Source organism: Poecilia latipinna, unplaced genomic scaffold (assembly GCF_001443285.1).
Source record: "Poecilia latipinna isolate Pla-1442-1.1 unplaced genomic scaffold, P_latipinna-1.0 Scaffold1298, whole genome shotgun sequence".
In the NCBI taxonomy this organism is placed as follows: domain Eukaryota; kingdom Metazoa; phylum Chordata; class Actinopteri; order Cyprinodontiformes; family Poeciliidae; genus Poecilia; species Poecilia latipinna.
In genome coordinates this window covers 38,433-58,739 of record NW_015113914.1, presented here as the reverse complement: position 1 = coordinate 58,739, position 20,307 = coordinate 38,433, and the positions used below count along the sequence as shown (strand labels likewise).

General features: G+C 39.9%; 1 protein-coding gene across 1 annotated transcript; it reads right to left on the bottom strand.

The window, feature by feature from the left end:
* Window positions 1-211: 211 nt before the first annotated feature.
* Window positions 212-19,742, bottom strand: LOC106961419 (matrix-remodeling-associated protein 5-like). Its single transcript, XM_015055147.1, has 11 exons — window positions 19,499-19,742; window positions 18,278-18,407; window positions 16,638-16,879; window positions 16,261-16,412; window positions 12,025-15,554; window positions 9,424-9,565; window positions 8,788-8,923; window positions 6,407-7,555; window positions 6,098-6,305; window positions 5,328-5,549; window positions 212-5,220 (listed from the first exon to the last, which is right to left on the bottom strand). Exons 1-11 carry the CDS (start codon window positions 19,684-19,686, stop codon window positions 3,151-3,153), a joined length of 8,169 nt encoding a protein of 2,722 aa, XP_014910633.1. The 5' UTR covers window positions 19,687-19,742; the 3' UTR covers window positions 212-3,150.
* Between the last annotated feature and the right edge of the window lie 565 nt (window positions 19,743-20,307).

Sequence of the window (20,307 nt, the reverse complement as noted above, 5' to 3'; positions counted from 1 at the left end):
GAACCTGTTTCCTGGCCAGACAGCTGAGCCGAGCATCAGAAGTTTATGTTCTCATAATTTCTCCAGAAAAGGTTTGAGTCCTCCCTCTTGCCCTCATACAAGGTGTTATCTTTTCTCACTCAGTCATACAAACACTTCACAATATCTGTGACCAAATCTGTAAAACCACAGAGGGAGAACAGCTTGTTTTGTTTTATTTTTTTTATTTTTAATAAAATGAATCCTGTTAAAAACAAAGCAAGAATTCATAGCTGGATAGTAAGACATCCAACATACATAATAAAACCATTATCTCCATTTAGTACAAAAATATGTTACATAAAGTGAGTCTTTACAAAACAAATAATTTAATGTGATGATGGAAACGTTAAAGAAAGGAACTGAGAAAACACAAACTGCTGACTTTGTGCACAAACTTACTGCAAGTTATTGAAAATATACACATAATTTTAGCTATTCACACTGAAAACTCCACCATCAGATTTGTTCAAGATCGCCATTACAGCAGCCCCTGTGTGTTACTTTTTGCTATATCTGCACCATGGCGACAAATCCATGTAGTTCAACATATAGTCAGCAAATAAAAATTCAATACCAAGCAGCTACATGTCAAGCTTACCTATCAGATCTAAGTATGGTTTTTATTTTTTGTGCTATTCTGTGACATTTGACATGATAAAATAAAAAAAATAAAAAGTTTACATAAGATCAAACAGAGCCTTAGAATAACAGTTCATTTGGCATCAATCTGCAAACAGAGAGAAGAAAAGAAGAAAAATGCCTTATAGTTGGATATAGGAATCAATCTGTATTATTCAGCGGCTGTCATAAAGCTTTAGAAAACTAGCTGAGCTTCAAATTAGAAAGTTTAGGCCACAGCTATACTTCTGCAGTATTTGGTTTCTCTTTTTTTGAAAAGATTGGCATTTGCTTGCTTCCCAGAAGGAGTCAGAGCATGGCTACAGAAAGGTAAGGGTCTCTAAGTTAGACACCTGTCAAAGTACTACGTATCTGCCTTACGTTTAAATATAATAAGAAAATGCATCCCTATAAAATATTGCTTCAGCATCTCTTTCCTAGCTGCTTCACACTGTACTGAACAATATCATCTCCAGCTAATCCAAACACCCACACAAGGTTTGGATACATTGAAAAATCCTTCTGCTTATGCTTAACAAATTAGAGGTGTCATCTATAGCACATAAATTCATCAGCGTTATGGAATTTGTCCCAGTGCTATTCAACTGACACAATAGCAATCTAATAAAAATTTACTTAATTTCATGCCACACTATACAGCTGCTTCATCTGTTCTGATAAAAGTTCACTAGCGTCTGCATGCTAAATGTCACAGTGGCATTAACTGAATGCAGTCTAAAATGATTTCTTAATAAATTAAATGATCATTATTTTAACTGAATTAAATAAGGAATTCAACTTTAATCTAAAAATCATTAAGTATGAAAAAAAATATCAGTGACTTCACAGGCGAAGTAAAGTGAATGTAAAAGTAAAAGTGCACATACTCTGATGGAAATCCAAGTTAAAGTAATCATTTCAAAACCTCTATCTATTAAAGTGACATATATCATGTTCAATAGAAAAAACAAATACTTTTAGAGGGAAATAATACAAATAAAAAGTAGCAATTACTCAGATGTCTTAAATGTGAACACTCTTAGATGGATCCATAAATTATCAGGGCCGTGGAAAAGAAATGTCTTCATTATTTATGAAATGTCTGAATACAGATGGGAAAAATATTACTTAGCATGTAGCATGCTGACAAACTCCAACAAAATAAGAGTAAATGTTGTTTTTGATCAAAAGGTGAAACTTAGGATATGGACACTTCCAAAACAAAATGTTTTTTGATATTACCTGTCTTGTACTTTTTCCCCAAAAGAATATCTGGACGTCTCACATTACAATTGTAAAATGTTTTTAAAGAAGTACTTTTGATGCTTTCGTTTTTCACGGAACAAAAACCCACTATTTTAATAAAGGTGTGACCACTTTTAAGAACCAATGTACCTTTTCTTGGTGCAGTAGAACACTTTAAATTTTACACCATTCATTCTAACAGACACTTGACAGTTTCTCATATGTGTTACCTCAGTGGAATACCAGGAGTTGATGATCTAATTGAAATAATTCTTTTTAGAAATGCTGACATGCCCCGCAAAAAAAATAAAATAAAATAAAAAAATAAAAAAGCCTTGTGACAGAAGCTGCATGTTTTTCAGCCTACATTTTGTGTTCAATGAAAACTATGCCTGGCAAATAACTCACTGCTCTGCTGTTCTTTTAGTTCATACAGCAGCAATTGCAGACTATATTTATGCCTTGCAAAATATCCATGTTTGTGTGCATGATACCTTGGTATGCAAATGTATAATAATTTAATAAAGCAAATAAAAGCTGCCTTTGTACAGATTTTTTTATCATAGAGTATTATACTCAGAGTCTGAGACTGAGCAAAATTGACTATGACTTCATCCAAAGGATTAAGCATTTTATATACAAAAATACCCTCACAGATGTCCTGTGTTAAGATTGTCAACACAATCATTTTAGTTTAAGCAAAAAGTCCAACTATTTTTCGCCAAACCTGAAGGAAAATATCTCAGTTGATTAAAAGTACACATTTGGATAGTTTTGAAGTCGCTGCCACATTAAACTGAGTTTTAAAAATTACATTGATGTTTAATGTTAATTCTTGGTGGCAGGTCTTCTGTAAGCTTCTCTAGTTTAACACAACTAAATTGACTGAAATGTTTGGTGCCAGAGCTATGTAGAACTTGATGATATGCTGAAGAGGTGATTCAGCCTTTAGAGTTACATGTTTTGATGTTTTTACATCAAAAACATGCAGAATGTTTATCCTTAATGACTGGAATTTCACTCTAGCTAATTTTTGTGTGCAATAAATGTGTCAAGTTCCGGCATGAAACATCCCGTGATTTGCAACTCTATGCACCAAAAGCATATATGATGAATATTTTTTGTTCTTGAGTTACAGCAGTATGTCCGGAACAGAGCTTTGCAGTTCCTTTGGGCACCAGGGAAATACAAATGTTTCTTTCATTAAACGCTGTTTCTCTGCATCAAGTTTGAAAGGGTTAGTGTTTATATAGTTGCTTTGTCTTGTTACATAACATGCAGGTAGGTTGCCTTGCTGTCCACTCCGATTACATTTTTGGCGATGCACCTGTAAAATCCTGTGTCCCTATGTGTCGGGTTTTGTATCACCAATGAACCCTGAGGACTCAGGTAGAGGTTGCCATAAATACGAGGCTGACCCATCACACTCAGTTGTGTCAGGTCTGGTGTTTCCCAACTAACTGTTGCTCGCGGGGTGGCTATGGTCATGCAGGGCAGCTCCACAGCAACACCGCCTCTAGTGTAGGTGACAGGGGAGGGACCGATTGTGATGCGTGGAGGGTAGGCGATGACGATGACAGGAACTGTGGTGACTGAGACTGAGGAAGAGTCAAGACTGGAAAACCTGCAGATGTAGCTGCCTCGATCAAACACAGAAACCTGTTTGATTACTAGTGTTCCATCTTCTTGCACCACATAACGTCCTAGATCGCTACTGTCACCTCTGGATAGTATCTTGCCACTTGGCATCGTCCATGAAACAGAGCCCCTGGTTGTAGAGGAAGGGCAATGCAGTCGGAGAGTCTCTCCATTAATGGTGCTCACTAGAGGGGCGGTGCTGGTGCGTACTGTGGGTTTGGAGACTGAGCCTGAGAAAGGTGGAGAGTTTATAGAGTGAGACCTGTCTGGTACACCAAGGCCCCTCTGTGAATGCTGCAGAGGCGATACTGTCCTTGTGTGTAAAGACTGGGATGCATCTAAATTTCCCGTCAGCGGTATATTTTCCACTTCTCTGCCTTGTTGGGATCTCACATCCACCACTGGTTCTGACACTTCAAGCTGGACCCGCATCAAAGTGTCACCTCTTTCGGTTTTTGCAACACAAACCAAATTCCCACCGTCACTCGCCCGTACATCTCGAAACTCCAAGGAGCCGTTTCGATGCACAGTGAGTCGGCTGCCGTAGTAAGGAGCCGGCAGCATGCCATTTCCAGGAAGAAGCCAGGCCAAACGAAGTGGAGGGTAACCTTGGTATGGGCATGGCAAAGTGACAGCCTGGCCTTTAACTGCTCGGTGCTTTGCTATTTTCCCCCCACCCAGATGTGTGTCTAAATTACTACTTGAAGAAACGCTATTTCTTCTGTTATCATTAGCTCCCCCTGCATGACTGTTCCTGTTGAAAGCATGTCCTCTTTGAGTGCTTGTACCAGCTCCATTACCTGACAAACTACCACTAATACTTTGGCCGTTTGTTGAAATAACAGTTAACCTGCTGTTGTCTCTGCTGGTATTAGCATCATTACTTTTCTTTCCTGCAATGACTTCATTGTTATTCATCTCAGGATTCCTTTCAGTACTTTCTTCTCTGCCTGTGCTTTGGCTGCGATCTACATTACCACTTCTACTCTGAATGCTGGGTGTGTTTCTATTTAATCCAGTACTGTCTATCTTAATGCCTGTGCTCTGTGCCTCATTTGCCCCAGCCATTATCCCAGTATTACCCCGTCGTGTTGAAAATCCTCCAACAGGACTTTTAAACTCATGTTGACTGTAACTTCTTAGAGTAGGATTGGAGCCACTGAACACTGAGTTGAGATTGGTAATAGGAACTATGTTTACTTTTCTGCTATTATTATCACTATAGCTGTTATTGCTTCTGCTCTTGCTTGCAGTTACAACATTAGATCCAAGATTGATTTTTCTTGCACTAATGACTCCGTGATTGCCATCAGATTTCTTTACACTCCAACCTTGTCCTTTTTCCACCTGTCCTATAATTCCAGAGGTAGAAGTCTCCACTTCCAAGGTCACCACCATGCTCCTTATCCCAGCTGAGTTGCTTGCTCGACAAGTGTAATTTCCAGAGTCAATCTTTTGGGCGGAATGCACTTCCAGGCTTCCATCGGAAATGACCACAACTCGCTGAGAAGAGAGGCCTGATCCCAAGCTCTGTGGGATAACAATGAACGATGGAGAAAACCAGGTAACTGTTGGGGCAGGATCTCCTGTGGCCCTGCAGGGAATTGTAGCAGTTTCTCCCTGCTGCACTTTGATGAAATAGTGACCTCTGCCATTAGTGAACGTTGGTGGGGTTGTCTTCATGGCCTTTACTATGACCTGAAAAAAGTTAGGTCTTATAATCACATTTATATCGACAAAGACAACTTTGTAATAACAATCAGGTGATGAAGTCATTTTTCTGCAGAGTACATAGTGTTACATACCTTCATGGTATCTCGGCCTGCCTGGTTCTCTGCGTAGCAGATATACTCGCCCTCATCTCCTTCACCAACTGCTGGAATCAATAACGTCCCGTTGTGAAAAACAGTACGTTGCCGTCTTTGACCCCTGCTGTCCTCTTGAAACAGCTCACTCTTTACGGTGTTCCCATTTGGTAACGTCCAACGCACAGCTGGATGAGGCAGTCCAGAGGCCTGGCAGTCTACCTGTATAGAATCCATAAGTGTATTTTTCCACATCATTATTGGATGCAATAACACTGTATGTTAAATAAATGGATGTTTTCTATCCATTAGTTTATCAACTAAATTGCTCTTAAATGATCTTTCTAGGAGCTCACAACTACCTCTATTGAAATATAGGGTAACACATTTTCATAATCATATAAAATCTCATTTATTGCGTTAAACTTTCATGAGATTATTTTTCACTTAAATATTTATGTGTGCATCACTGTTCCCTTAAGGCAGCTGTTTGTGATTCACAGAAGCCAGTTATATAACATGTCCAGTTTTAATTTCTTTAAATAAGAAAATCTTTAGTCTTCAGATCCAGCCCTATTTTCACCTCATGACGTACAGTTCTCTGTAAGATCATTTTTTTAGAACTTTACAATTGATCACCAGTCATATGTAGCAATGACCTAATATGCTGAAACATATTTTTATTCATTAGCCCTCAAAAAATACGCAGAAGTTCCACTGAAACATATTTTTTGTACATAAAAAATAATGATCTGTGGCTTTAGTTTTACCTTCAGAGGTTTTCCAAAGAACACCATCTGATTGATTGGCTGTTTTGGGTCAATCCTGGGAGACTTAGTGACCACAGACACACGCAGAATTCGATAATCATCAGCAACCTTGTTGCGTGCAATACACAGGTAGTCTCCACTGTCCTTCTCTGTTACTGCCCGCACTGACAGCGTGCCATTAGGATGCACCTTTACACGTTGGTCAAAACTTAAAGTCAAACACAAACAAAAGGTCAGGAAGTTATATTATATACAGGATATATTGAAAGAATTAACAAAGACTTTATCACACACTTAGCAAACATGTACCTGTAGTGCATGTCCACAAGCTTTCTGGTGGGGGTCCTCCATACAATGGTTGGGGTAGGGTTTCCACTTACAGAGCAGTAAAGATTCAAAGTCCCCTCATAGTTAACAGTAGTAGCAGAGGGTGATGTAGAGACAATGTGGGCTTTAGTGAAGGGGGAGACAGGCCGAGGCTGCAAAACAGTCGAGGTTTTTCCACTGGTATGGAAAGAAGAAGCAACTCTTGTGCTGTTTCCTCTGGGTGATACTTTGGTGTTATTTGTTGGCACCATGGAAGGTGAGAAAACAGAGAAGGGATTTGCTTTTTTGATGTCAGGAAAGTGCGATGGGTAAGGTTTTACGGTTTTATTGATTTCAAGAGATGAGCTAGAGGACGAGTTAAAAGGGCTTGAGCTGATTGACAAGTTCTTAGATCTGTCAGAGGGATTTACAGGAGAGAATTTACTTGGACTGAATGCAGCTGAGGTTTGGCTTGGGATTACCGATGTTCTGACTTGGTTGAAAAAAGATGAATTGGATGTTTTTTTATCTTTTGCCTCCCCATCTTTAACCACTACTGTCACTGTCCTCTTAGTAGTCCCTACAGCATTACTAGCAGTGCACTCATAATTCCCTGTGTCCTTTGACCCCACATTGCGAATATGGAGTGTCCCATTTGGCAGGACAAAGAGGTTTCCATTAAGAAACTGGGATGGTCGAACAAGCGTCCCATCTGGAATTTGCCAGCGCAGAATTGGTGTTGGGGCCCCTCGGGCGGAGCAGTGAGCATAAACAGGCCAACCTACAGAAAAAAGCAGGTGTTCCTCCCTGGGTTGCTGAATAACCGGGGGCAACGAGGACACATGGAGACGCACTGAGGCGCTGGCTGCACCAGCTGAGTTGGATGCCACACAGCGGTAGACTCCTCGGTCAGTGGGTAATGTTACTGAGATGTGAAGGGTCCCATTTGTGTCCATATGGATTCGATTAGAAAAGGTGCCAGAGGAGGTTAAGGTAGAACGATTAGGCAGAACCCAGGAAAGCAGAGGGGCTGGAACGCCATCTGCTTGGCACTCCAGGTGAACCTGGCTGCCCTGATGAATGGTAACTTCCCGGTAAAGCATCAGCTGCATATGAGGTGGGCGAGTCAAGATTTCTAGTGTGGTGAGCAACCTGTAAGAAAAAAGAAGAAGACACACAATACAGAAACTTTAACACATTCTACACGTCTGCACTCTCTAAATGTGCACTGGATTCTGGGAAGTATCTAAAGATATAAATCTTTAGATTTATATCTAAAGATTTATAAGATTTACTTTCTTCTTCACTCAGTGAAGAAGAAAGTAAAAGCTGATTCATGATCTCATATAGACAGAGTTGTGTTTGCTGGTTGAGTATAAATCAGTTATTCATTATGTTTGCACTAACAAATAATAAATATAGTTTATTTCAAAAACATCCCATTCCTTTGAATTGCTGAACACATTGTCACCTTATCACTACAGATTTTGATTTATTGCACTTGTGAAGCAAAGGGAAATGCTGCGTGTTTTCAAAACCTATTTTTAAAAATGGTCTGAAAAGTGTGGCATGCTTTTGTTGTCAGTCCATCTGAGTTAATAGTTTGTACAGTCACCAGCCATTGTAATTACAACTACAAGTTAAATGTGGCAGGTTAAATGTGGCTTTGCACATTTGAATATTTTACATTTTCCTAATTCTTCTTCACAAAACAGCTCAAGATCAGTCAAACCAAACAATCCGTAAACAGGTATGTTTAAGTTATTCCTCAAATTCTCAAACGGAAAACATTTCTGTGGCACTTTCTACAGGAATATGGTCCAAGTAAATTGGAATAATGAATTATTTTGGATTAATTTGAACAATTGTTGTGGTGTGTTTCTGGTGTGTTCCTCAGTCCTTATGACACTCTTTGTTCACTTATGTAACAAAGTAAAAATATATTTATAATAAGAATAAATAATGCGTAGACTTGCTCTATTTACTGATGAAGGGACTTCTGGTAGCAATAGAGTTTATTTTGTGGTGTCTGAGTAAAGGACAATAGACATAAATGTACAAAACAACATGTTTTTTAGACTTTATTTTTAATAAGTGTAAAAAACTCCAGTTCCCCTCCCAAATTAAAATGATTTATTACTTTGTGTTGTTTTACTATGCAAAATCTCAATTAAATGTCTGCAGTTGTAACATGACAACATGTAAAAAAAAAGTTTAAGGAGCCTTAACCACTTTTGGAGGTACTGTATAGCAACATTGTTGCTATTTTTTTCTCTGACCATATGCCTCGTTGAATAAAACTGATTATAATGTATGTTGTGTTCTAAATGTTATACTATACAGACAAGCTCATCAGTATTCATTTCTAAAATCAGCATTCCCACCTGTCATGGCCCAGCAAGCTGCTCGCACTGCAGATATACGTTCCTCTGTCCTGCACTTGTACATTCTGGATAACAAGGGTGCCATTTGGCAAGACCTCAAAACGCTGAGCTCTGGAGTGGATTGACATCACCGCTCCTGAAAGAAAGGCAAAGGGGTGAGGCAGTAAGGCAGAAAGAGAAAACAGTAATGAGAAGGCAGGGGTGGGAAGAACAGAGACAAATTTGGAAAAAAGTTCCAGAGCGAGACAGGAGAAATATGGGCACAATGAATGGCACAGCTTGAAGTGAAGTCAGTGATGCAGTGCAGAAAATGTTCCATTACTTGCTTGCAGTGTTTTCCACATGGCAAGCCAGAGAAAAGCCTATTAAGTGTTTGCTAGTGTATAATGTTTTGTGTTAATGGATTTTTTTTTATATATCACAGTAAAATAAGTTCCTATTTGCTCTGCCATACCAAAACTTGTTGCAGGCTTAAGCAATCAGAAAATTTTCCATCAAAGAGTGAAATTCTGATATTTTATGGCTTTCTGTATAACAGAATCAAATAATAAGCCTTGCCTCTAGTTTTAAAACTTCTCCAGAGAAAGGTATGGAGCATATGTGTGTCTGAGTTCATGTCCTCTATTTGGTGTGTACCTGTAGCAACTTTAGTCCATGTGATTGAAGGTTTTGGCTCTCCCTGAGCTTCACACACCAGGTTTACAGTGCTGCCTGCCGGTACTGATATGGTGCGGATGTGAGGGTCTGCGATCCTTGGCTTAGATCTGACAACCGGAACCTGTGCAGTGGATAATTAAGAGACGTTAATCAAATAAATAAAACTTTCAAGCACCAAAATAACACTGCAACACTGGAAATATAGTATCAGTTCACCAGAATTGTGTGGGTCTTGTATGTCAATAAACAATATACAATTCTGTTACGATGCTCCTACACAACAGTTACAAAGACAAGGATTTGTTATAGACAGATGGATGACAAAAATAAAAACATGTAATGGAAAACTCAAAAGCCTTGTCGATGTCAGGGATTAAAGGATAGAGTCTGGTCTTACATAATCAAAAAGCAACTGTAGGTAAACTCAGACGCAAACTTTGGTGACTTCCCCAAAATAAAAAAAGCTGCAGCGTTTCCTCTCAAGGTGTGTCTTTGTGTCTGCCAAATGTCAGTGTGTGCACAGGTGGTAGAGATGCAGTTCAGCTTTGTAAAGTCCTATGTTGGTAATTTAGGCCTTTGCTTTTACCATTGCTTTGAACTTGATTATGGTGGATATTAATTGAAAGCTCAAAGCTACAACCTTTAAAGCGATGGAGCTACAGAGGGATTCTTTTTGCTGCCTGATTGTTTTTTGTTGATGTTTATGGGCCAAAGACAGAGCAAAGATGAGGAGCAGAGCTGCAGCTTTGAACTTTTAAACAACACATGGTACATGCATTTAATGAACATAATTGTGAGTACTATCAAGTAGGTAATAATACCATACATTTTGCAGCACACACTATAAATATATGATCCAAAACCTTCCATTAGTGCATCACATATAAAATCAATATCTGGGAACAACTAATTGTACAGTCAGTAAGTTCATTTGAATTTCTTTGTGGTCTTTGAAAGATTTCATTTCAGTTTGATAGACAGCAGACTTCTGGCTATTAATTAAGGATTAATTATCTGGAATCCCATAAGAATAAGCTTTAAAAACCATTATGTTTGTTGACTGCAGACTTTTTTAGCCATGTGTTTTTTTTTCTCTCTCTTCAGATCACAGTATGAGGTTTAAAAGTCCATCAAATAAGTGAGTAGTGATGAACCTCATTTGGATTTTATCAGATGGTCATGTGGGGACAAATAAGATTGTTTTTTGATTTGTTGTGCATTCCAGTTTTTGCCCTCAGGGGTTTTCACAGTTGGATATTGTGTGTGTGTGTGTGTGTGCGTGTGTGTGCATGTGTGTGTGTGTGTGTTTTTTTTCTGGGTCAACACTCTTAAAGAACTGACTGTTGGTTTGTGTTTTACATTTAAGAACCACATAGTTTATTACAATATGCATTTAAAGAATTTCTAATCAAATGGAAATCTCAATAATGCAGCAATATGAAATATGGAAAGATTTGGAATAATTTAACAAATGAACAAAAAATAGAGGTTAGGGAATTTGAAAAAGCACCCATGAACTTGCCCCAAAAGTAGTTAACATTTTGTCTTATAACACCCATTTAGGTGTCCATCCATCCATTTTCTTTACACCCTTATCCCTTAGTGGGGTCGGGAGGGTTGCTGGTGCCTATCTCCAGCTAACGTTCCAGGTGAGAGGCGGGATACACCCTGGACAGGTCGCCAGTCTGTCACAGGGCAACACAGAGACACACAGGACAAACAACCATGCACACACACACTCACACCTAGGGACAATTTGGAGAGGCCAATTAACTGTGGGAGGAAACTGGAGTACCTGGAGAAAACCCATGCATGCACAGGGAGAACATGTAAACTCCATGCAGAAAGACCGGGGCTGGGAATCTAACCCAGAACCTTCTTGCTGCAAGGGAACAGCTCTACCAACTGCGCCACTGTGTAGGCCCCCATTTAGGTGTTTTTTTTGTTTTTTTTTATTTATGAAACAGGTCAAGTAAAAATAATGTGGAAAAAAATGATACATTTATTTCAAAATGTTTATATAAATAAAATAATATAAAATATATTTCCAGCCCCTCTGGGACTATGCTTTGTACAACTACTTTTAAGCACAATTACAGCAGCAAGTCTCGGCTAATATCTTCAACTGGTTTGTACATCTAAATTCAAAAACTCTTGCCCATTCTTGCAGAATGATGCAGAGCTCTGCAGCTCCACGGAGGTAACAAAGACCCCGGGGCTGCTTCTCAGAAATCCTTTCACTGTTTGGCTTGTGTGAATAGGTGAATATCCATGGCCAGATAGCTATGCGGATGTGTCACACACTTTCCGTTTTTGGATAATGGAAAGTGTGTGAAACTTTCCACATGTCATAGTGGGACTGTGATATGTTTGTAATCGAACCCTGCTACGTTTCCACCTTATCCCTGAGCTGTCTGGTTAGTTTTTCTACTTCATAGTACCATATGTTCACCAGTATCCTCAATGTATAATTTACTTCCAATTCATACATTTTTTTAAATCCATAAAATAAAATCCTGATCAGATACATAATAGTTTATAGTTGAAACATGACAATTCAAGTGAAGGAGGAAAACTTACCTTTGGAGATGCGGGAAGTGACGGGGAAGGCTGATGAAAACTGCTTCTGTGTGAATCTGGAATAGTGTTAGCTCCATGGTTCTTCCAATCAGTAGGTGTCTGACTCCTGTTTTGACCATTCGCAGGGTGGTCAACCTGACCAGTTGCTTTAGTGTTTCTTGTTATTGCTTTGGTACTTGTCAATTCCGTTGTGGTGGTAGTGGAAAAAAGAGTTTTCACTGTAGATTGTTTTGTTGTAGTTGGAGGTGTTGTGGTCAGAATACTTTCTGTTGTAGCTGGAAGTGTTGTTTTAGAATCAGTAGATGTGGTAGAAAAAGAGGAAATGGACACTTTAGGGATTGCATTTATCAAAACTGGAGAACTGCTTTTGCTGGTAGAAGGATTAGAAGTGGTGCTTAGCCTTGTAATTATTGGCCTGAACTTAGTGTCTGAGGTCAAAGTTGAAGAGATAGTAGAGGAAGTAGTTGGCAAAGTGACTGTAGAAGTCATTGAGGTGGACAGAGCTGAAGTCTGTCTGGGAGTGCTGGATATTGGAAGGATAATGGGGGTTGAAAGAGACATGGTGGGACTTATTATAGCAGCCGTGGTTGTTGTGGGTAGTGTGTCCTCATTAGTTGTAGAGGCTGGTGTACTTTTAGTGCTGCCAAAATAACTAGCTCTCTTGGGAGCAGCTGAAGAAGTAGTTATGATTTTTGCTGCACTGGTGGTGGTTAAAGATGCACTGGGGACTGAGGGAGCAGTGAGAGAATGAGTGATTGAAAAGTGGGACTCACCCAAAGCATTCATCTCTAACTCCTTGCTGTGTTTGCTCGGGGGTCTCTCAGCATGTTTGCCTAAGGTTGTTTGTGTTGCTGTATGAGCCCATGCAGCATGTGTAAATGTCCTATTATCGGGTTCTGGCACATGCGGCTCTGAAATGATAATGGTAGCATGAGTGGGGGCTGGTGTGCTGTTAAAAGTAGACTCCTCAGTTATTTGTTTCTTGCCTGAGTGAATCATCATGTCTGTGTATGTGTGCGGGGCTGTAGAGGAGGGACTGAGTGGAGGTGATTCAAAATTTGAAATAGTAATAAAACGAGGGTCGGAAACAGTTGGCGACACAGGAGTCACAGTCACACCATTTGTAATAGTCCTAACATTGTTTCCCAGTGTCAGCATAATAGGTGGAAATGTGGTAGTTGATAAGGGCAACAACTTTGTGATTTTATCTGGACTTGACTTAAGTGTCACTGCTTGGTTTATTGAGTTTATCGGGTCAGAGCGAGGATGCTGTGAGGGTACAGGCTGGATCTTTGGCCTGTTAATTCGCCTACGTTGTCCAATCTTCCTGCGGATGTCCCAGGGTCTTCGAGGTCGGGAGTTTGGAATCGCATTTGGGAAAAGTCCCTGTAGAGGATTTTGTGGCCTGGTCCTATTAGGGCTTAGATTTGGTACTTTCTCATCCAACACAATTGATTCTATTCCATTTGCTCCTGATAATGAAGTAAGTGTGACACGCTCTGTTTCTGTCTCTGGGTTCACTGTTGTTACCGTTTGTTTGTTTTCTTTCTCTGTCTGTGTTTTTATGTCAAATTCTAGATTCACGTGTGGCCGCTCAGTCATATTATGTATCTCTGCAATGGTTTGTGTTGCTTGTATTATCTGTGCATCCTTATCAGGAGGTTGAATGGGTTGTGGTTGTTCTTCTTTTACAGTAGCATCATCAACTGAAGACCCTTCAGATTCTGTTTCCTCCTGTGAGCCATGAGATATACTTCTGTCTTTATCGTCACCCTTTCCTCCTTGTCTAATTTCTTCATCTTTTTCTTCAAATATAGGTTGAGTTGTTGTTTTTTCTTCAGCAATTGCTTGACTATTGGTGCTGTTGGCGGTCTTTTGACGAATTTTTGCCAGGAGATCAGCCCATTTCTGAGGGTCTATCCTGTGTTTCTTTGTGGTTACTCTGGGTCTGTTCTGAAAGCGGTGTTTCTTCTGCATAGTTGGTGAAGTAGGTCCTCCAATCCTTTTTAGATGTCCCTCTCTAACACGACCATATCTTTGTGGCTTCTTTATTAGATGTTGTCTGTTTGGGCGTGGTTGGAGAGATGTTGGATATCTTCTTTTACCAGAGGAGGTTTTCTCATCCTCTTCATTTTCTTCATCTCCTGATCCTTCATCAATCTGCCCAAAATTGGGGACCGGTATCTTTGTTGACCTGCCAGCAGCTGATTGAGGTCCTCTGGGTAATGAAGTCTCAAGGGAAGAAATATGTTGTGCTTTTAATATCAGCTGCATTGACATGGTGTCACTACCATACTGGTTGACAGCAATGCAGCGGTAATATCCTGTATCCTTCAGAGTTGATGCAAGTAAAGACAAACTTCCATTTGAATGTACTTTCAATCCACCTGATACAGCTAATCCTTGCCACACAACATTTCCATCTGGCAAAATCCAACTTGCCAAAGGTTCTGGTGAACCAGATATCCTGCAGGGCAGAGTGACAGCATCTCTAATGGTTCCAGTGACCGGGGGTCCACTTAGCTCACCTGAATATGGAACGGCAGACTCTTGTACTGCCAGGCGTAATTGAAGGACATCGAAATCTCTTCCAGCTCTGGCAACACAATGGTAAAGCCCTCCATCAGAGAGCTGTACTCTTTGTATTAGTAGGCCTGAGGCTGATAGCTGGAACCTGCCATCTAAACTGCTTGAAGAAGTATTGAGTTTAGATCCATCTGGAAGAATCCATTGGACACTGGGATTACTAGAACTAAGAACAGGGCAAGACAGCTGTATGTTACTGCCTGCTACTCCTACTGCTGTAACTGCTGTGTTAGTGCGATTAGTTAAAATCATTACCCATGGGTGAGAAGTAGGGGAAGACAGTGAGGGATTAAAAGTTTGATCAGGATGAGCAGAAACTCTCGTTGAGTAGATAAGTTGGACTTTATGCCTGTTAGACTGTGCTCTGTCAAGCTGAATGCTAATTGCTGATTGTAGTAACCATTCTGGTCGGGCTTTAACAGAGGCTTTGATCCCAGTGTGATAATATCCATCTGTCTCTGGTGCCTGTCTGTAGCGGTAGGCCAATGCCGGAGCTTTACTTAACATGATCTCCCTCTCAAGGCGAGCTGCGGTTTCACTGTAGTAAGCCAAAATCCTCCAAAGTTTCTCGTAGCTTTGTCCCAGAACAGGGCAGTCAAGGGGGAGAGACAAAGCGAGCGGGAGAGGAAAAGAGGAACTCCAGGAGAGATCTGGAGGAGGAGTAACGTCTGGGGAATCGGTAGAGTGAGTAATTTTACAACTCAGATCAACGCTGTACCCTTGTTGGTCAGAAAGACCCAGGGTGATATTGCCTAAAGGCTCTCTGAACTTCTCACTTGGCTGGATTTTGCTATGGTCTGATTCCAAGGGTGTTTCTTTTCCAGGGAAGCTGATGATCGGTGAAGTGCAATGTAGAGTCGCCTGATCAAGCAAATTCTGGCCCTGGAGAGACAGGGGCGAGGCACAAACTGGACACTGAGGACCACCAGGACATTTCAATAAGCCTAATGACAGATAGAGTGAAAGAGAGAAAGAGAAAGATAGAGAGAGTGGGTGAATGTTGTCAAAGCAAATCTCTCATATTAATAGATATATTCTGTTTTTTGCATTGTATTTAAATATAATGAAATGTGACGCTTTAGTAATTTGCACATATTTTTTTTGAAAATTAAGTCATTGATTAGTCACACTAGTTTATTTCAAGCATTCATTATCCCTTTTTTGTTTCTCGCTAATTTACTGTGGTTGTTTCATCTCGCAAATCACAATGCATCACTTTTTAATCACAGCACAATCATTACCCTATATATCAGCTGCCACACATCAGCGCCGTCATCATGTATTAGTCATGGCAGGTTAAGTCTGGCATATCAATGGCACAAATTTCATGGTTCAGCTTTCTTTCACATTTTAATAAAGCCTACAAGACAGACTGCAAAAATAATATAGAGCCAAACAAGGACGTATGTGTGACAAAATGATGGTCAAGGGCTTCTGTGTAAATTAGATCTGTCGAAAAGTAGGTTTACCCACATCTAATGGATTGGTCACAAATTTTTAGCCAGTTATAAAAGCCTTCTTGATTCTCCCATTCAATTTTCTAATCTACAGTTTGTCTTCTTAAAGACACAGCAATAAATAGCATTCAATAAAACTGTAGATAAGAAGAAGCATAAAAAGAAAATATTTTTTTCTAGACTTAGCAGTCACCTGGGTGAGCAAGACTCCATGAGAGAAACCAGTTCATCCTACAGTCACAGCTCCAAGGATTAGCCTGCAGGACCAGAGTCTCCAGCAGAGGTGCTGTTGTCACACTCTTTTCAGACAGGATAGTTAGACTGTTGTTGGAAACATCTAGATGTCTGAAAACAAAAGACGCTGGCTCAAACATTGTCAAAAAACAAATTAGTTAAGCCTCCATAATCATTAACTTTCTCTGCATATATGAGTCTGTTCCTTCTTTTATTTGTTTGTGCAAATAAAACCCAGCATGCAAATCTTCACATTTTCTCATGTAACTGATGAGGAATTGTCTCAAGCACCGCCAGGGCTGTGGACTGTTATACATTTTTGTTGTCAAACCTCACCTCAAAGTAGAAAAATAATATGTATTCAGGATGGAGAGCGTGCACAGAGCGTGAGGGTGCAGCTGATGCAGCCTGTTGCCTTGTAGACGAAGCAGCCTGAGGCTAGGCAGCTGGAGCAGAGCCCGGGGGTGGATGTGTTGGAGCAGGTTGTGATCCAAGTAAAGACGCAGCAGTGATGTCAGGCCAGAGAAGGTCAGAGATGAAGAGATCTCTCTCAGCTTGTTATAGCTCAACTTGAGTATCTGTAAGAAGAAAGAGGTGAAGTGAGGTGTACAAATTAGAAAAACAGACATCAAGGCTGATTGAAAAAAGCAAGTCTTATGCGAGGGATCGTAAGTGTTTCAGTGGCTGCCACTTGCTTGGAAATTGAATTTAGAACAATTGGGAAGCAGAATAAGGATTTGAATAATAATAACTCTTCTTGGAATTTATGAAAATTTTAGAACATAAGGTATTTCTTACAGCTCTCCATTTCCCAGTTTAAATCTAAAAAACATTCCACAGCACACAATATGATACGAACATAGGACAGAAGCAGGGAGAACTAAAAGGATTATTTTTGCTCTGGTGGGGTGCACTGCTCCAATGCAGTTAAGCTTTTGATCCAGAATATCACACTGTAGGAAATCTATTAAAATTTAATACACATATGAAGAATTTACCCCACTTATATGCATGCAAAATTATTATTATTATTGTTGTTGTTGTTGTTATTATTGTTGTTGTTCCTCTGCCCTCCAGGGAAGCTACTTAGCTGGAACACTTCCAGCTGCTGGCAGATTTATCACGTGACAATGTCAGCACATGGAAATATGGATCCTATTATCCCAGTAAGGAAAATATATCAGCATCTGTCTCGAAGATGAAGGGTACAATTGCCTGTGTAATATCAGTTCCCCCAAGGACTCCAAACGCTGCCCTAAGGTTGCTGCTAAAGTTGTCCAGCATGTTTCTTGTCACTGAAAAGGCAAGGAATCATGGTACGTAAATTATGCATTAGCTTGAAAGAAATTAGAAATAAATGGAGATAGGAAAAGCGGAATTATGTGGACTGTTGCAGCCTTTTGACAAACATCTCAAATATTGTTAATCTCTTCCTAACTCAAGTTCTAAACTGATAAGATCCTGTCTGACAAGCAGTTTGTGTTCATCTGTCACAGTCAGAGATCAATGAAGACTTTATCCTGCAAGTGGAGTGCAAATAGAGTTTTGGGAGCTTAACTTACAGCAAATAAAAGAAAAAAGAAATTGAAACAGACTTCTTTCATGAATGATTGAGCTCCTCCTGCCGTTTCTCCTAAGTTCAGTATCATTAGCCAGCCAGTGTTTAGTCAAATTTCACCTACACAGTATACATCACAGTAGGGTACCCAATCCCCATTGACCAGATATATAAATAAGCAATAGGAAACTTGTTAAGGTGGCTACTGATAGACATTTCTTAAGTGCTAGCTGCTGAGATGTTAATTTTGTCATTTATTTTGTAGACATCTGATACAATGCTACCAATTGTCTGCACATTATACTGAAAAATTGGGAAAAATAATAAACGAAAAGAAAAGAAAAAAACTATTAACAGAAAGGACTTTATATTGGCTGCGTCTTTGGGTACCATTCGGTACTGTATCTTGTTGCATTACCTGGAGCGACTTCATCTCTTTAAACACTCCATCTGGAAGATCTTGGAGGTTATTGCTGTGGAGCATCAGGAGCTCTACTCTCCTTAACCCAACCAGAGATTTGTCATGAAGTCTGCTGATACTATTAAACCTGCAAAAGCAAAAAGGCATCATTGATATACTGAGGTACATATGTATTTTTCATCTTCATCAGGGCAACCACCAGAGACCTGTCAATAAGGCACAGAATGGTGCATCCTTGCAACAAGTTGTTCCAACTCTCAACCAATCGCAAGGACTGAGGATCAACGAACCCTTGGCCATGGTCTCCGTAATCTAGTTGAATTTAGTCAGTTTCTGTACTCTTGTTTCATTGAAAGTCTTGAATCACTCTTATCCTCACATCTCCCCTGAAGTCAGTTTGCCAAGGGAAATGAAACAAGCAACTAAATCACTGAACAACATTGCCTGCAGGCTTGTGGAGTTATTCAAACCTCTAACAATGAAATTGTTTGGAAGGTTCTGCATTTTAAAAGGAGTCAGTATTCCTTAGGGCAGATCCAGAGTACACTGAAGGTATGCTGAAGTAAAAACATCTTCCTGTAATTATACTGTTTCTTGTGTCCGGCATATAGAGTCTGCTTGCCAACAATATGTTTCTGCTATTCGGTCTAAAAAAAAAAAAAAAAAGCACATTGAGATACCTTTTAAAATATTAGAAAACTTTAGCTCAATAATTCCTTTGTCCAGGAAAGTCTGGCTCATTGCAGGCAAAAAGTGAAGAAATCCCTCAAGAGTTACATCTGGTTATGAGACCTTTTTCTAATTCTATTGCAGTACAAACTAAATTCAGTTCAGTTCAGCTCATGTATATTGCGCCGATTCGCAACAAATGTCGCCTCAGGAGACTTTACAAAAAAGTAAACACACATGCATGCCACTTTATCCTCGATATCAAACGGTACACTAAACTCAATGAATTATCCAAATTGGTTCAAAAAAGTTCTCTATCTAAGAAAACCCAGCAGATTGAGTCACTGACTAGCAGCATTCACTGCTATTCACTCTTAAATAGGAACTACTTATCTTGGCATGTGTTATGCATATCTTACGACTACTAAAAGATCAATTTTATATTGTATTATAGCTTTAAAACAAACTGCACTGTATTTTACTGCATCAGAAAACCATTGTGTTGGAGGGAATTCTAATAATTAAAAACTAAACTGTGAGTTCACATACCCTAAATTAATCCGTCTCGTATGCGCAGGCAGGCCAGGTGGGACGATGAGCAGTGATCGGAAGGTGCAGTGAACTTCATTGGCCTGGTAGCAGTTACAGCTCCTGGGGCAGGACTGGCCGCTGGACATCTCGAGTGTGAGCACCAGAAGTGCCAGCAGCGCCAGTGGTGCAGACCCAGTCTGATGCATCTTCACCCACGGGGAAAGAAGCTAAACAGAGATGATCACCGGCAACATGAAACAGGATGTCAAGTTTAGTGTAAACAGACAAGTGCACCACAACCTGCAGCTCAGATGGGAATCATTGTGTTTCTGTACACACACGCACATTTAAAAAGTTCAACACTTTACAACAAAAAAATCCAAAAGTGATTTATTGCTGTGCATCACACATTATACTGATTAACATAAAGACACAATAAAAGTGGAAAAATGTATGTATAGATATAGAAAGTTACCAGGAAAGTTAACTTGCAATAATGAAATTTATAAAAAAAAAAATGAAAGTTCATTTGAAGGAGAAGCTTTCAATTTACCCGTCAATATACATTTAAACCCTAATTGCTGGTCATGAGCTTTCGGTGGTGACCAAATAAAACAAGATCACGGATACGTTTGACCAAAAAGAGTTTTGTCTGAAGGGTGTCTGGGCTCTCTTTTCGAGGCAGGATGAGAGGAGGGAAAAGTCAACAGGGCGGGCCACCGCTCCTCCACATCGAGTGGAGCCAGTTAAGGTGGCCTGAGCATCTGATTAGGATGCCTCCTGGATGCCTCCTTGGTGAGATGTTCTGGGCACATCCCACCAGGAGG

Bases quoted from the DNA above. Each gene is read 5' to 3' on its own strand.
- LOC106961419 (XM_015055147.1), bottom strand. From the start codon at position 19,686: ATGCATCAGACTGGGTCTGCACCACTGGCGCTGCTGGCACTTCTGGTG. The intron at 18,408-19,498 runs GTATGTGAACTC...TTGCTTTTGCAG, and splicing joins ACGAGACGGATTAATTTAGG to GTTTAATAGTATCAGCAGAC. The intron at 6,306-6,406 runs GTACATGTTTGC...TTTGACTTTAAG, and splicing joins CTTGTGGACATGCACTACAG to TTTTGACCAACGTGTAAAGG.